Source organism: Chiloscyllium punctatum, chromosome 22 (genome assembly GCF_047496795.1).
Source record: "Chiloscyllium punctatum isolate Juve2018m chromosome 22, sChiPun1.3, whole genome shotgun sequence".
NCBI lineage: Eukaryota > Metazoa > Chordata > Chondrichthyes > Orectolobiformes > Hemiscylliidae > Chiloscyllium > Chiloscyllium punctatum.
The window spans coordinates 46,812,373-46,830,115 of record NC_092760.1 but is presented as its reverse complement, the minus strand read 5'-3'; the positions used below and the strand labels follow the sequence as shown (position 1 = coordinate 46,830,115).

At 37.5% G+C, this 17,743-nt stretch overlaps 1 protein-coding gene across 3 annotated transcripts in view; it reads right to left on the bottom strand.

The window, feature by feature from the left end:
• The window catches only part of ush1c (Usher syndrome 1C), a 205,414-nt gene that overhangs the window by 34,679 nt on the left and 152,992 nt on the right, over positions 1-17,743 (bottom strand). For 2 of the 3 annotated variants that reach the window (XM_072592221.1, XM_072592222.1), the window contains 3 exons: positions 13,199-13,261; positions 9,261-9,302; positions 1,402-1,455 (listed from right to left, as the gene is read on the bottom strand). In XM_072592221.1, the coding sequence (XP_072448322.1) occupies positions 1,402-1,455; positions 9,261-9,302; positions 13,199-13,261 (159 nt within the window). The remainder of the gene's footprint in view (positions 1-1,401; positions 1,456-9,260; positions 9,303-13,198; positions 13,262-17,743) is intronic. The other variant, XM_072592223.1, reaches the window with a different exon arrangement.

The window sequence follows — 17,743 nt, the reverse complement described above, 5'->3', positions numbered from 1 at the left end:
CTTCGCTAGATACAGGGCCAAAATTGCTCACAGTATTCCAAATGCGGTCTGACCACAGACTTACACAGCCTTAGCAGAATATCCCTGTTCTTGTATCCTAGCCCTCTCAAAATGAATGCTAACACCGCATTTGTCTTCCTAACTGCCAAATGAACTTGCATGTTAACCTTAAGAGAATCTTGAACTAGCCATAAATAATTGCATCAGCACTTGTTATTCTATTCCCCAATTTAATTGCAATAAAAGACAACATGTCATTTTCCTGTTTTCCTTTGTTTAATGCAAAACTAAATATCCAACAAACTTCCTTGCATTATTCTCAATTTTCCAACCTGTTATTTATTCACTCAATTTGGCTATATCCTTTTGCAGCCCCTTTCTGCCTTCCTCACAGCTTACATTCCCATCTGGGTTGGTAAAATTGGAGAAATTGCCCCCAGGCTCTTTTTGAAGTCATTAATATGGATTATGAATATTTGAGGCCTTAGCACTGATCTGTTTGTTACTCCCTTATTTACAGCCTACCGACTTGAAAATACCCCATTTATCCCTATTCTCTGTTTTCTGTCCATGAATGAATGTTCAAATATATCATTCCCCCCCCCCCCCCCCCCACCTCCCCAACAATGGTATGAGCTGTCATATTAACCTTTTGTGGAGCACCTGCTCAAATGTCAATGACAGTTTATGATTTGAACTTAAATCAATGGTTCACTTTCTTGAGTGGTGCACAGATATAACGTGGATCACAAAGCGGTTTATGTAAGTGCCTCTTCACCAGTGTGGCCAATATTCAGAGATTAATTCAGAAATTAATGCAATATTAAGTATCGAGTGATAGAGGGCAGCTATATATGTGAAATACAACTATTAAAATATCCATTTTAATTGCTTATGAAGAATCATCGAGATATGTACAAATGTTAACCGTTCTTGAAAACAACAGAAAATGACTGATAATTTTCAAACTGCAAATTAAACTTTCGGTATACAAATTGCTAGTAACACTTTGCTGATTATTCATTACTTTTTTGGTTCCTTTTTTGAACATTTGAACTCCACTTAGATTTGCACGTACTGACCCCTGGCTAAAAATGACAAATTCATCCTCCAAATGGAGTGACAACCCCAATACATGAACATGAAATCTTGGTGTTTGGAGCCAAGTATTCCAATTGCACTTGCTACCAAGATGACATTTAGGGTTCTTATTTGTCAAATGCTACATGGACAAAATGCTACAGTAAGATTAGTTTGATGTAAAAACCGCAATGCAAAGCACCCTCTTGAAAATATTTTGTCAAGCTTGCAGATGTATAGAAGTAAAGCATATAAAATAGGCATCTTTCTATTTATTATGAATTTGAATATAAATTCTACTGGAGAAATAATTCTTGTTACCTTTTTAATTCTCAAGAGACGAACATCCTTTCCTGCAATCTGCTCTGGTGTGAACTAGAATAAAATTATATTTTTGATTAATGTCATGCCAATCACTGCTACATCATATGATCTCAGCATCTATTATTCATCACACAAAGACATGACTTAGTTTTTAAATAGATCAACATGAGCAAGCAGTGACATACTACTGATAAAGAAATGATGCATTACTACCTTTGTATCTAGACATTAAAAATAATCAATAATTTGATATTCATTCTATGACTGGTGGATAATGTGCTTCATAAGGAAAAGTAATATTTTAACTTAATTACCATGATTGTTTTATTCGATAATGATAATATAGAATCCTTTATTATTTGCACTATTTAATCACAGGAAAATAAGGTGTGGTGTATTTAAGTTGACTCAATAGCAGCATTGAATGAATTTTATATTATATGCCTCATTGCTCTATTAAGAGTGACAATGGAATCACCTTTCTCAATTTACACTGGTGTCAAAACTCTACCTACAAATATGGTGGTGGTATAGACCTAGGGATGGATTTTATAGGAGGATAAATTACCCAATTGCCCCAACCTACAGCTAACAGCTGATTAGCACTTCAGTAATGTGAAATCTGACTATCCATAGCAATAATTGGAACCGATTGAATGTTTTACCCCCTCATGGTTAGAAAAAGTTGGTGTCCAATTTGATTGGTTGGCAGTTCTATGATCCAATCAGTGCCTGAAGAGAGTAGTTCCCACTCCTGAGACTACAAGCAGTGCTAAGGATTGGCGTATGCAAAACTATGCCATGTGGCCACCCAGCTAAGAGGGACATTCCAGCCCCTAAGAAACCAACTACTGACAGGTCAAAGGTGGGAATGAAGGTGGCAAGCTGACTAATTTACAATACTACCCCATCAAGACCCAGTTTTAACTAGTTTGCTGCGGAAGCCATAAGATTTATCTCTTGGAAAGTCTCAGTGCTATTCACTCTCTTTTGTTTTAAACATATTATACTGCAAATTGTGTCATTGTTGAACAATTAATAGAAGTGCATGGTTAATTGATATGATAAATCATGATCATCAAACATTTATCAGGTTGTTATCAATACTAGTTGTCTTTAGATGCAAACTTTAAAATTCTAGTTTCTTATTCAATTCATTGCACATTTTGAACCTCAAAACATTTACAATGGTAATTAACAGTGGCTTTTTAGGTGTCTTGTTTGGAAGAGGCGAGGTTGAAGATACTCCCTTTTGTGGCACCTTTAAGAACACCCAGGGATCATTTTCTCAATGACACACAATCAGCACACTGCTGAAATTAAATTGTTTATATCAATTGGGCCCAGCAATCATCGGACATGTAATGTTACTATGGGTATTGCTCTCTTTCTAACACAGCTCAGTTCATTCTGACATTTACTTTGCACCACTTTCAATTCAACATAGCACTCACATCTCTTTTCAATGCAGTCAGAGTAATTCTATTAGCTTTGTGCACTGAGGTAATCTCCCATTCAGCAGTTCAAACTAATATCTTCTTCTCCATGTAGCCCTTTCTTTCCTCTCACATTCTCTGTGCTGCTCTTGGCTAGTGCTAATTGGTAATTTCTTTGTTACTGTGAATTTCCCAACAGCATTGTTGATGGACCGAACAAATGGACTGCATTCATTCAGGGAGGTAGATCACCATTAGCTTCTCAAGGGATAAGGAACGAATGCTGAGCTTGCCAATGACATTGACAACACACGGAAATTTTTTTAAAAATATCTGTTTTGTTGTAACATGTCTCCTCCTCCCACACTTACAATTCAGCTCCTTCCTTTGTTGTCACCCATGATCTTCCATTTTTCTTTGTTTTTATTGTTTCTTATTTGTTCACTGAGACTCATTGCCTCTCCTTCGTTGCTATAGATTCCTTAACCACATACAGAACAAACTCAACTATCCAAACAAGCCAGGTGGGGAGTTTTGTTGTTTGGATAAATGAGAGTTTGGATAATGGATTGTTCGGATAATGGATAGCATTTATCCGGGACTTTGAGATCTTGTTCGGATAATCCAAAATTTGGATAATTGATGTTCAGATAATCGAGGTTGTTTTGTATTTGATCCACCTTTTCAAAACTTCTCACTCTACCCTCTCTATTATCATATGTTCCTCTTTCAATGTCATTAGTCTCGTCATTTATTGTTATTCACCGTTCTTTCACTATGATCCATTCCTCGGTTTTTCAATATCCAGTCTGTTTTATTACATTCTATTCTCATTCACTCTATTTACTCTGGCTTACCAGAGCTCTTAGAATGAGCATCTAACTCGGATAACAACAATTGAAGTTTATTTTTAATCTGGCATTCAATAAAGGGATATGTAATTTGCTTTTCATTGCCATCCACTGGGGGCTTCTATACATCTTACTTCCATTCCCATTCATTCCCCCTCATCCATATCTTATTTCAAGCTGCATTTGGAAGGTACTGCACCAGATTAGGTTACTGACCTTTGAGGATAGGAATAACAGTAACAGTGAAGAGTAGTCCGGAACTCCACTAGCAATAGCATAAGCTGTTAAACTAGGTGGAAAGAAGTTTAGCCCTCACTAAATGTTAACTAAGGCAATGGTTTGGGCCTCAAACCACCAGTGTGGTTGCCATATGAAACACTGAAGAAGGGCTCATGCCCGAAATGTCGATTCTCCTGCTCCTTGGATGCTGCCTGACCTGCTGCGCTTTTCCAGCAACACATTTTCAGCTCTGATTGGCTATACACTCCATTACACAGATAGAATGACTTTACTCTGGAATGTCATTTGTTCTGATGCTACCTAACTGGTTTAAAGCACAGGTCTGTCTTGTCTGGTATCTGTACCATAATATAACAGTTGGTATGCATGATTATCACTGAACACTCAATGGATAACATAAAATTAGGAGATAACTGTGACATTAACAATGGCTTGTTAGGCAGAGTGCCATCATAAAATCTTTTGGTTAATCACGCTTTTTAACCTAAGTAATGTAGGATTGCAACAAGCAACTTAGTTGCTAACATTTAAGGATTTGAGTCTGAATTGAATGGTTTGGCATATTGTTTCAGCCATTGCAGGAAAATCTTTTGATCTCTTTACAATTGTGTCAAAATATGTTTTTAAACACAATGGGAGTTTTCTCCATAATTCAAATCTTTTTCTCCGAATGCTTCTCTACTCTTACATATTGCGCAATATACTGTTGAATTACATTCATTGAAGTTCAGATTCATTTCCCTTTACAGGGGCATGAAATAAATGGGGGCACAATAAAAACTAATACAGGGCTGTTGCCAAATCATTTTAAAGAAGTTATTCTTCATGCTATATTTTGCTTCCAGTAATCATTTGACATCCACGTGTACATTTTCCAGGAAGGGCTACTGAATAGTAGTCAATTACCATTGCTAATTTTCTCGTGTGTTTGATTATACCTTCCCATTATCTAGAAGTGCAGAGAACCAGTCTGCTTCTGCAAATGTTACCCCATTGCAAGCAAAGTCAGCACAAATATCAAATGCACCTGGAACTTCCTGCTATAATAAACATGAGAAAGATACTTAAACGGATTGAACTTCTTCACCAAGCAATGAAAACACATTTAATTATAGGAACAGAGAGCACTTAAAGAATTGCAAACCACATTAATCAGTCTCTCTAAGTGTGTCACATGAGAGTTGTCTATATACTTGTTAATTTGTTATTTACATGGGGAAAAAGGGACTGCTTCTATGTGTCATTAGCTGCACCTAATTTATTTTTAAACTGTAAATGTGTTTGTTCATCATTTTGCACATTTTTTCTGGTCTATAGAAGGAAAAATGCCAGACTGCTGTTATTTTTATTACCAGGTATAAATCAGGATCATCTAGAGCCAAACTTTTAAAAACTGCTTTTGCTCAGTTTGATATTAATACATAGAAACTCACCATCAAAACTTAAAGAAACCAGAAAACCCACACACTGATTTTTGGTTTAGAACATAGAACATAGAAGAATACAGGGCAGTACAGGCCCTTCGGCCCTCGATGTTGCGCCGATCAAAGCCCACCTAACCTACACTAGCCCACTATCCTCCATATGCCTATCCAATGCCCGCTTAAATACCCATAAAGAGGGAGAGTCCACCACTGCTACTGGCAGGGCATTCCATGAACTTACGACTCGCTGAGTGAAGAACCTACCCCTAACATCAGTCCTATATCTACCCCCCCTTAATTTAAAGCTATGCCCCCTTGTAATAGCTGACTCCATACGTGGAAAAAGGTTCTCACTGTCAACCCTATCTAACCCCCTAATCATCTTGTACATATTAGCTAATAATATGTGCACATCCTCTTGTTGTAAAGATAGCTACCATCTTCCCAAGATCAAAAGGTTTAGACTCAAGTTGACAAAAGTTTTAGACAGAGGTTAACAAAAGCAAAACTTGGAGAGCCCCAAGTGTACTCAGGTGATTAGCTAAAGCTATGCAATTTATCGCTAAGAGTGATGGTAAGTCTGAACCTTAGGTTTACCAGACCATAATTCTAGGATCTGTGGAAATATGTTAATTAATGGAAAGAGAACATTTGGCAACAGATATGACATTACATAAGGAGGGTAAGCAATGGATGAGCTTATGAGGGAGTTAATGGAAAGGGAACGATAGACGAGTGTGCAAGCTAAGTGGGAATAAGGAATGATGTGATTAATTAGATGTGAGAAGGTTGAGTGAGGGTTTGGGAAAAGGTGCTTTTTAAAAAGTATATGGGATGGGAATGTCACTTGCTGGAGGGACAGCAATATATTTCCAAGTCTGGATAGTGAATGACTTGGAGGGGAACTTGCAGGTAGCACTGCTCTGATAGCTCTTTCCAGATAGAAGTGGTGATGGATATGAAAGGTACTAACCGAAGAGCCATGGTGAATTTCTGCACTGCATCTTGTAGATGGTACTTACTGCTGCTATTGCATGTCAGTGTGGAGGGAGTGGAAGTTTGTGGATGTGGTGCATTGTAGATGCAAGAGAATGTGAAACAGTACTCACCTTTCTTGATCTACGCGATCATTAAAGTGTTTTGTGCATTGAATCCATCAGCCTGGCACAATGTTCCTGCAGGTAGTATACTGTGCCATTTCCAGCCATGCCAAAGAAGATTCTGTTGCAAGTCTTCCTTTCACCAAGGAGCAAACATGACTCTCTGCAATTCCTCACAGTCTCCATTAGTGCATCAGGGAAGGCATTACTCAACCAAGCAAACTTCGCTGATTGGCAATCCATTATGAGACTTCTGTTCCTGGTCTTTCACATTCTGAACTCATCAAATCTCAATTTCAAAGTGATCTTTCAAATGCTGTGCTTTTCCAGTGCCATACGTTTTGATGATGATGGTTGAGAGTCTTTGATTTACTCACTGGCATTATTGGTCATGTGACAATCAGGTCAGGTGGACTGAATCAGTTCCCTTCTATTAACTTGCTTGGTTAGTCACAATACATATTTTATTTCTTTTTAGCAATTATATCATAATTCAATTAAACACTTTGTTATTTAGGTCAAAATGGATAAGGCAATTGCAAGATTTTCTTGAATGAAATAAAGAGAATTTTTACTTACGCAAAAAAAATAAGGTGAGGTTATGGGAAACAGGTGTGAAGGGAGCAAGATTCTTCGAATTTTGTTGTTACAAAAGCATTTTTCCTTTGCTCTGCCCTAAACTTGTTTGCCTGAAATATAGTATACTTGGGTGTTTCTATGTTTGACGTCAATGTGTCTTTAAGATGAATAATCTGTAGGCAACTTTCATTCCAATATATGAAACTTCTAGAAAGACTTAAATCAAAAATAGGAGACAGGAGTTTCTTCATGTCTGACGGAGGTTCAGACTCCCATTGTTATCTCACAGCAGTTTCATGTGCTGAGTTCAATCTGGTCAAGTAAACACTACAGCCATCTTAACCCAGCATATTCTCTTTAAAAAAAAATTAATTAATGAAAGGTATCAGATATCAAAATCAGATGATGGAAATTGAAAATTGTTTTCCACATTTTACATCATAAAAGCCAGCGAATCAGGATGTAAAATGACAACATGCTCGCTGCTTAAAAAGCCGCACACAGATACTTTGAACTTTCTTCTTGATTTATCACAGAGTCCCTGCAACCAACATGTCTCTAGTCACTATACCCAGAGCTCTCCTCTCTACACAAAGCTGTCATTGTGCACTGTCATTTACATAAGCCATTCATGTTTATTCGCCTGACTTTATTTAATTATTAAAGCTCACTGCTCCTACTCACATAAGTTGCTTATACTTACAAGTATATTGTATCATTTGCTTTCATTGACTCAGTTCCATATGACCTTAAAAATTAATATTTACATGTGATGATCACTTCAGACTTTCATCATTCTTGGATACTTAAAAAGATTCCAATTCATTTTACTTTTTTTATTTTTGCCTGGGATAAATATTTGCCTTTTCATCTCATCTTTTTATCACTAACTTAGACTTGCTGCTTCAAACCCTGTGCATCCCATTAAGATGTCCTGAGAGGAGACTTGGTACAAGTCTATAAAATGATGAGATGCATGGATAGAGTCGACGGTCAGAATTTTTTTTACCAGAATTGAAATGGCCAATACTAGAGGCATGCATTATGGTGAGAGGAGGAAAGTTCAAAGAAGATGTGAGGGACACAGAGAGTGGTAGGGGTCAGGAACGCACTGCCAGGAGTGGTGGCGGAGGCAGGTACGATAGAGGCATGGAAGGGACTTTTAGATAAGCACATGAGTATGCAAGGAATGGAGTGATATAGAACAAATGCAGGCAGAAGGGATTAGTTGAACTTGGTGTCCTGTTCGGCACAACATCATGGGTTGAAGGGCCTGTTCCTATGCTGTACTGTTCTATGTTCTATGTTTTCATTCTGATTGGTTAAAGATATAGATAGTTAAATGGCCTGCTCATCTAGTTCTTGAAATCCCTATCAAGGGTGTTTCATAGAAACAAATTCCTCATCCCAGGCCAGTTAAAATGCAAACATCTGCGGACAATGGTAAAGTGAAATGATTACAATCTGAGTCATGATGTCAATCCATGTGAAAGATCAAATCACTGGGGTTGATTAAAATCTGCTGCAAAAAAGATCTGAAGCTTGTGGATTCTATCTTCTATGCTTTATTGACATTGTCTGCAGATAACTACTAGCTTAATGTCAACAAATGGGACTTTTTCCATTTTTTCCTTGAAATTAATATTACCTACTCCCTGCTATTACAGTGTTTAATCAGGGAGACCACTTCTTAAAAAACCAAAACTGGTCTGGAGTACAGCTGTTTCATGAGCTCTTTGTGCAGTCTTTGTATTGCATTAATACTGTCAAATTGATACAAATATGAAATTGAAAAGGTTGATTAATATTGGTAGCTTTAAAGTTGATCAACTCCACATGATCAACATCCAGCTGATCGCAAGTTACTTCTGAGTTATGCACAAAGTACTGCAATGTCAGAGTGCAAGGTAAACACATTATCGTCATCATCTGGGTGTTCAAAAGTGTTCCACAACCGACACAAACTATTTCACAACCAGCACATGAAATCAGACATTGTTGTGACACTTAATCACTTTTCAAGGAACACATGAACAGAATAATGAGCATTATAATAACACACATTTCCAACTTGTACTAGATGAATCAATCTATAGATGGAATATCTTTCAGTCATAAAGAACTCCTCTCAAGACTTTCTCACCTCAATTACCCCTTCCCTAAGTAGTTTCTCATTTTGTTGCTGTGGTAACTGATCTCTAGCTTGTAATTAGCTGCATTGCTTACCATGGAATAAGGATCAAAGTCCTCCACGTACTTCTGGAAGCCCTGTGATGACAAGAAACCATGACAAATTACTTTTCACATTACATGTTTATGGTGTCGTTGTGTTAATATGGCCTCTTGTTTTGTTTTCTTGCCTTCAACCCCAGGTTTAGTGAAATTGCAGTTTCATATTAATACATTGACAGATCAATTGTTTATCTCTGTATTATCCACACTATGTTTTGCAATTGTAAATATCATTACATAGTTTTCCGTTAAAGAGCACAACAATTGGTTAAGTTTGTTTACATTTTAGTTCACAATGCTAACTGATTTCTTTCTCATTTCTTTATTAAAAGGCAAATCAGTCGTCAAATTTCGAAGAAATTTCATAACAAATATGTATATGTGTCAATCATCCTTTGTTTAACTGAAGAAACTTGTCGGATCTGAAACAAGGTACAAGGAAATGATTCTGTAGATTGAAAACATCTCCCTCTAAGGCAACATTTGCATTTATTTCCGTGTGCTGTAATTTCACCTGACAGTCAAAGGGAAGGACACTGTTATCCACAACTTTATTTAATACATGGTATTCCATCTCTTATGATGAGCCAGTTGATATACAAAATAAATGAGCTAGTTGACTGTGACAATTGCCTCAGTCATTGCTTTTTGAAGTTATTGCTATCAATCTTTTTTTTAAAGACTGCATTCACCTCTTTCTCATGCACACTGATTATCAGGTCATTTCAAAGCACAGTATTTTTGTTGATATGTAAGAACCACTTGAGATGCAAACATTTCTTTCATGAGTTTTGGCAAGATTTACTGAGCACTGAATATGTTTTGTTTTGCATGCCAACTTTCTCTTTTCCTTCCTTGAAGTTGTTAGATTATGCATCAATTACTCTCTATCAATTCTCCCGGATGACCTTCCTTCAAGCACAACAATTTGCATTTATATGGCTTTTATCCAACTGCTGTCCTAATGGAGGAGCAATTAGGAGGGGTGAGCAAATTATTAGTCCACATAGAAACATAGAAGCATACAAAGAGGCCACTAGACCAATTGTGTCTGTGCTGGCTAAAAAAAATACCATTTAGCATAATCCCACTTTTCAGCATTTGATCTCGCCTTGCAAACCACAGCACTTGATATATGAATGATGCCACCTTTTAAATAGGTCGAGGGTTTCAACTTCTACTATCCCATGTTACATTAGAGCTAGAATAAGGGTGGAAGTTGGTGATGCTATTGAATTAGAAGTGAGTGACCTTTGTGATGGAAGGAATATGGAATCAGGTGCTTAATATGGGTTGAACAAAATGTTAAAGCTGTGGACAATCTTACAGACTGAAACAATGGATGAGAAACAAGGTGAAATTGTTAAAACGAACACAGTATTTGTGGTGGGACCACAGATCAAAAAATGCAGACTTCCAATACATAAACAGAAACTGTTATCAAAGATCACTGACATAAAACAATAAAACAATAACTCTTTACTGCTGAGCACGTCTGGCATTTTATGTTTTTGTTCCAGATTTGTGGCCTCTGCAATATTTTGGTTTTGTTTTCATTTTCCTCGTATTTCTCTTCAAGAAATTATGGCTTAAAACTGCCAGATGTGTCATCAGAAAGCACAAAGGCAAAGGAAGAGTCAGAGGTGGTGGACAGGTAGAAGCAAGTGTTATTTGCATACTTTTGGAAGTTGAATCTACATCTGCAGATGGTATAAACAAGAGGCAGCATGTTGAAGGGTGAAAGGAGGGAATCACGGCTAGAGCTCTTGGAGGTAAAGGTACTGATAGGATGAGAAGCAGTTGCTGAAGGAGCTCTGGTTACAAATAAACAGGTAAAAGTGCAGTACGTCACCATGAGCTGGAAAATAGAACAGAGACGTTGAAGAAGACTAGCTTATTTGGCACATCAAAGGCTATAGAAAAAGTGAAAAGAATTTCAAGAAGTTGGGGAAATGAAAGCTGAAGAGCTATGTTAATGAATAACGGAACAAATGGTGGATAGGCAGGAAGCTGATAACCTCTGGAAATAAAGCTCTTGTTCGTGATTAGTGAGTTAACAGAGGAAGTGTAATTGGAAGGCCTTGAGAACATACAGAGTTGAAATCAGAGATAGTGATTGAGTCAGTGATTGAGACCACATGACAACAGAGGTTATAGGTCACGCTAAAAGAGATTTAAGAATTTAAGAATTTAAGAACTAGGAGCATGAGTGGGCCATCTGTCCCTTCAAGCCTGTTTCACTACTCAATAAGATCATGGATGATCTTTTTGTGGACTCAGCTCCACTTACCCACCCTCTCACCATAATCCTTGATCCTTTACTGTTCAAACCAATTATCTATCTTAGCTTTAAAAACATTCAATGAGGAAGCCTCAACTATTTCACTGGACAGGGAATACCATATACTCACAACCATCTGGGTGAAGAAGTTCCTTCTCAATTCAGTATTAGCTATGGCCTATTGTCCTAATTTCACCTGCCAGTGGAAACACCCTCTCCACTTCTATCTTATCTATTCCCTTCATAATTTTATATGTTTCTATAGGATCCCCCCTCATTCTTCTAAATTCCAATAAATATAATCCTAGTCTACTCAATCTCTCCTCATAAGCCAAATCCTCCCAACTCTGGAGTCAACCAAATGACTTGAAGATGAGAATTTGGGAGGACAGGATGATAATATGGTTATTGGGTAAATTTTTCTAAATGTTTACAGAAGGTTTACTTTTTGTAAAAGGGCAACCAAACCACAATCCAGATTTTCATTGGCAAATTGAAGATAAACATTATTCAAACATTGAAGCTTCACAACAAAGCTCTTCTACAATTTTTCTATACACATCAGCTTTTTAGCTGGGGATTACGGAATTGTAATCAGGAGCAGAGACCCAAGTCACTTCTAGGCTCCCAGCCTAGTGGTTCTGAGAACAACTACCGAAATTTGACTATTTCCTCAGGTGGGAATGGCTAGTTCAGAACTGACCTAGTACAGAACCACTGAGCTCTGTATAAATCAGTAAAACCTTTGAGAAATACAATATATTTAACAATAAATTGATTGAAAATCATTCTCTAAGCCTTCTCCAACAAGGAGTCAGATATGCATTTTCCATAAACTTACAAACTGACTTTTTACTAATATTGTAATAGGCAGAAAATTAATTCTGAAATTTACTTGAGAAAAGGCAATGCATCCAAAACTTTTATCTGCTCCGTGTAACTAATAAAATTGATTAAAAAGGAATAAAGTCAAATTGTCAGTTAATATGTCCCTTGCTAATTTTTGTATTTTGAAGTTTCTTTCAACTATTGTTAATTTGAATCAATATCACAATATTAGGACAATCTGACAGAAGTGGCAATTTGATGAAATTTTACACATGTATTCCTACATTACAATGTTGACCACACTTCAAATGCATTGAATTGGTTGCAAAATGCTTTTGGACAACATGTGGTCATTAAAGAGGTATATAAATGCACGTTTTGTTTTCTATATTGAAAAGATGTTACTTAAAACATCACTGGGAGAGTTCTTTTTGAGGATTTTGACATGGTTGTACTGGTTTCTAGAATCACACAGATGTGTGGGAGTGGGAGAAATGTAAAATTTCGACATGCTTTTGGTCACTCCGGGTTGAGTTACTCATTTGGAGGCAAAATCAATAATATAAAAGGGCAAAGACAAATTGTCATTAATGCAAGGAGAGCGGAATGCAAGATGTTTGGTATACAATATAAAATCACTAGACAATCATATCCCACACTAGGTCGAGCTCAGGGAATGCATAGAATTGAAAGCGAAATAATATGAGCAGCTAACCAAAGGAAGGAGATAACTCAAGAGTTACTTCATTTGGAAAGTCTACATCAAAAGAATGCATTCAGAATAGAATCAAGAAAATTACGATAAAAGCCCGTGATTATTTACGTGCTTTCCTTGAGAACAAAACGACGAGTTGTAGACCACCATTCGTTTCAACATCTTTGGTTGCTGTGAAAGGAGGAAAGTATGATGAATCTAGGAAAAATATGCTGCATTCACTCTGTGCCAACAGACCAGACATGACAAAAAATCCAGTCAGTAATTCTTTACTTTTCTTTAAAGACATATTCATATTACACAAAATCACTGAAAGGTTTCAGATTTCCTTTTAACCAGGAATAATGTTCAGGCAGGAATTTAAATTTATATAGACCTTTCATGTGTAAAGACCATTTTAAGGTAATTTACAGAGATACAATCAGACAAAAATGGATGCTGAGTAAATTCAAGAACACCAAAATGAAAGTCTTAATGAAAAGTTAAAAGGTATGTTGTCTTTGTAGTAATGCACAGTTAACTTGTAGGAAGCTATTAGTTGAAAATACAACTGATAAGCATGGGATTATATTAGTGAACTAGTTACAATGGGAGAGCGCAAGTATTGTCTTATTGCCACTTAAATATTTTTAGGAATATGGAAAGGCCAACAAGTTTGCCACTTTTAATCGATTTGAAACCTATTGAGTAATTTTCTTGCCATATTTCTTCAGCTGTGTTTTTTAGTGGAAATGCTGTAGTTGCCTTTTGAAGCCACACAAGGGAAAATGAAGGGCAAAGAGGAAGCAAGATGAATGCCAACAGCACCACCAGCATCAGGAGCAATATCAACAACGGCAGCACTAATTGCCTCTCATCTGCTGCATGTCCCTTCATAGGGCAGACGGGAAAGACAAACCCAGCTGGAAGGGACTGCAGGCAAAAGATCAAAAGATCATGTCTTGTCATCATTGCCTCAAGAAGCTTAGCTTCTCTTAAGAGATCATTGTTAGGATCTTCAGCCTCCTGGCACAAGCTGCACCTCTCAGTGGAGTAGATCGTCAGCCCTTGTCCGTGACTGGAAAGGTGCATATCAGCTGAGGGCCACCCCCTAACCCTTTGCTGCTTGCTAGCTTGGAATCTTCCAGTCTGCAGATCCTCAGACCCCACAGTAGGATTTCCAGGTACCAGTTTTCTTAGTTCTCCTCTCCACTCCTGTTGTTACTGTAGTTTCAATTGTCCAAATGTCAGAAAGCCCTTGCAATCCATATTCCTTTAATTACAAATCCTTTCTTTGACAGATCCTACATGTCATTGGGTGCACACTCCCTAATTGGTTGGAGGATCCAGAAGTGGGACGTTAAATGATGAAGAATGATGGGAAAGAGCTTCATAAAGTCTGTCAATTTGTGAAACAGTTTCACTGTCTGTAAATAGCTCTATCATTCCTCATTGGCATTTATGCCAATTTGCTTCATCTAGAACAGCCTCGGTTTCTCCCGAGTGGTTATGACAAGATTCAGAGATTTAGAACTCCTTTTCCAGATTCACAGTAGACGACCAAATAAAATCGGTGAACCTTACTGAAATAGCAGCAGGATAGTTTAAAGGTATGTGTTTAATTGTCGTTCCTGACATTTCAATTGAGAACAGGAGGCACCATGGCCTCAAGTTCTGAAGCCTGGCAGGCACAGACTTATGTTGGAAAAGACTAGAACTGGAGTACTTTTAGTCACTTTTATCATCATTCTGGACATTTCAAACTCTGTCTTCCAATGCTAATCTAACTTTTTTTTTTACTATTTAAATGCTGTGACAACACTTAAAGTATCTGTACCTTAGATGAGAGGCGACATAACAAGTATTGCACTGTACTCATTCGAGTGCAAATGACAATAAAGGCTGTATAAGTAATCGGATGGTGGATATGTCAATGCATTCTCTGCTTACATGCACTCAAGCTCAGTGCAAAAGCACATTTTTTTTCTTTTAAACTAGGATCCCATCTAGACTGAGCATTTTTAAGATACACAACATTTTGTTAAAGGACCCAGACTGCTACTGACAGATGATGGTCAAATGAAATTTGATGTGGTGAACTGACAGAGCAGACTTAAAACTCTATTATCATCCACACAACATTTCATAGACATAATTAACTTACTAGTGGTAATAATCTTTCATAACACCTTATTTCCAAAAGCAAACTGTTAATTAGTACAAATCCAGTATTTTCTATAAGTCAACACTATTTTCTGTGAAAATTGCCCTGTAAATTGATTGAACGATGTTCTCAAAATAGGTTTAATCTGATTAGTTAGAGGATTCTTTTTCTTTTCTCAATTTCTTTGGTAATATTTATCTAACAGAGGCGAAGCAGTCCTTTTTATTAGTAGAATGAATATTCAGATACTGTAAGAGGATATTTAAGTCAAATTGTATATCTGTGGTTGTCTGTAGTAGTGGAAAGTGTATCACTTGATTGAGAAGATACAAGGTTTGCATTCAGGAAAATAACATCAAGTCTGCTTATACCATGCTGGTTGGAGCACCAGGATTAAATAATGACTACCCACCCCTCCCAGAACCATTTAACCACATGGAGGGGACATACTTTAAAAATCAAATGATGTCACAGAAGGTCAAAATGCAGTGATTGTACAATATGGAGTCAGTAGGTAACTGCAATGATGGGTATAGAAAAATGCTTAGAAATTGGAACAAAACAAAACGATGTAGATTGTGATATGAGAACATTTCCTCCCACTCAGCTTCTTACTGGGATATGGAAATGTCACATCTTATCCTGCTCTGTGTAGAACCCTCCGAAAGAAAGACTGAAGTGTTAGGGGACCAAAATGTAGAATTTGGTATCCGTGTTTCATTAAGTTTAATACCCAGCAAGGATTTGTGTGATTATTACAAATGATTGACAAGAAAAGAAATGAAACTTTCTGCTACAAGTATCAATCACTTTTGTCAATTGCTTGGAAAAAGGATTTTCTTTGAATCTGAGCTATATAAGAGGCTTATTGGCATTTGTCACTGTAAATTTTCTTGGTCTTTATTACATGCAGTTTCTCTTCCTTCATTAAAAGAGGATTCTCTTTGTCTTCTCTATTGCCATGATAAACTTTATCTAGCAGATGTAGGAAGGTCCTTTTTAAAAGTCCAAAATATACCTGGGATACAGTAAGAGGTGACTTATGTCAAAATTAATGACTACATTTGCCTCTTATAGAGAGAAAGTAGTGCAATTAAAAACAAAATGGAATGGAAATGGGATGAGACCACTTAGGCCCTTGAGAGTGCTCCATCATTCTCTAACATTCTGGCTGATCTGATCATTGCCTTAACCCCACTCTCCCATCTGCCCTTGTTAACAATTAACACTCTGTCTAACTCACCCTTCCCTCAATTTCATGCATCAATCTCCATTGATCTCTTCGGTAATGAATTAAGGTTAATGATTCTTTGAAAGAGAGAAAAATAATCCTCACCTCTGTTTTAAATGGGAGACTGTGTGGCTTAACAGTATCCTGCCTCCTGCTTCATTTAGATTGTTATTTGAGTCCGCTGCAACAGTATGTGTCTGCTACCTCATATTAGGTGAGCTGACAATGTCTAATGGCTCACCATGTACTAAATCCAAGTCTCTTCCAGCCTTCAAGGTATGTGTGGTTCCAAATACCAGGGCTTCTTCATCAACGTTGTTCAGTTGCTAGCTCCTTCCCTCCTTAATCTGCTGTGGTGCTTCAGCAGCAGTATTTGGGCATCTGAAACTCAGGCACTCAGTGGAAGCATTGACAGGCCTAGCCTGCAGCACAGGGAGAAAGTGAGGACTGCAGATGCTGGAGATCAGAGCTTAAAAAAGTGCTGCTGGAAAAACACAGCAGGTCAGGCAGCATCAAAGGAGCAGGAGAATCGACGTTTCGGGCATAAGCCCTTCTTCAGGAATGACTGAAGAAGGACTTATGCCCGAAACGTCGATTCTCCTGCTCCTTTGATGCTGCCTGACCTGCTGCGCTTTTCCAGCAACACATTTTTAAGCTCTAGCCTGCAGCACTACAAGATGCACGATGGTTGTAGACCAGGAATTAGTAACAGTGAATCAGAGCCATATGTGGCCTTTAACTTAGCATTTGCAGCTCCCATATAATGTTATTTATATTACAAATTAGTTACAGATATCACTGAATAGTTTTACAGCAGTCAATCATGCAGTTACATTAAGGGCAATCAAGACAAAAATAAAAACCTTCAAAAGTGATCAACTCTGATTTGACGGGAGGGTTGAATTGTGGTTCAGTAGTTCAGCTTACAACAGTGGATTTTGAATTGATTTTTGTTAGGTCATTAGAAAAGAAAAAGGGCCAAATCTTCCCAGTTTCTAAATGACATGGATAGGGTAAATAGACAAGGTCTTTTCACTGGGGTGAGGGAGTCCAGAACTAGAGGGCATAGGTTTAGGGCGAGAGGGGAAAGATTTAAAAGGGACCGAAGGGGCACCTTTTTCACATAGAGGGTGGTGCATATATGGCATGAGGTATCAGAGGAGGTGGTGGAGGCTGGTACAATTACAACATTTAAAAAGGTATCTGGATGGGTATATGAATAGGAAGAATTCAGATGGATATTGGCCAAGTGTTGTCAAATGGCACTAGATCAATTTAG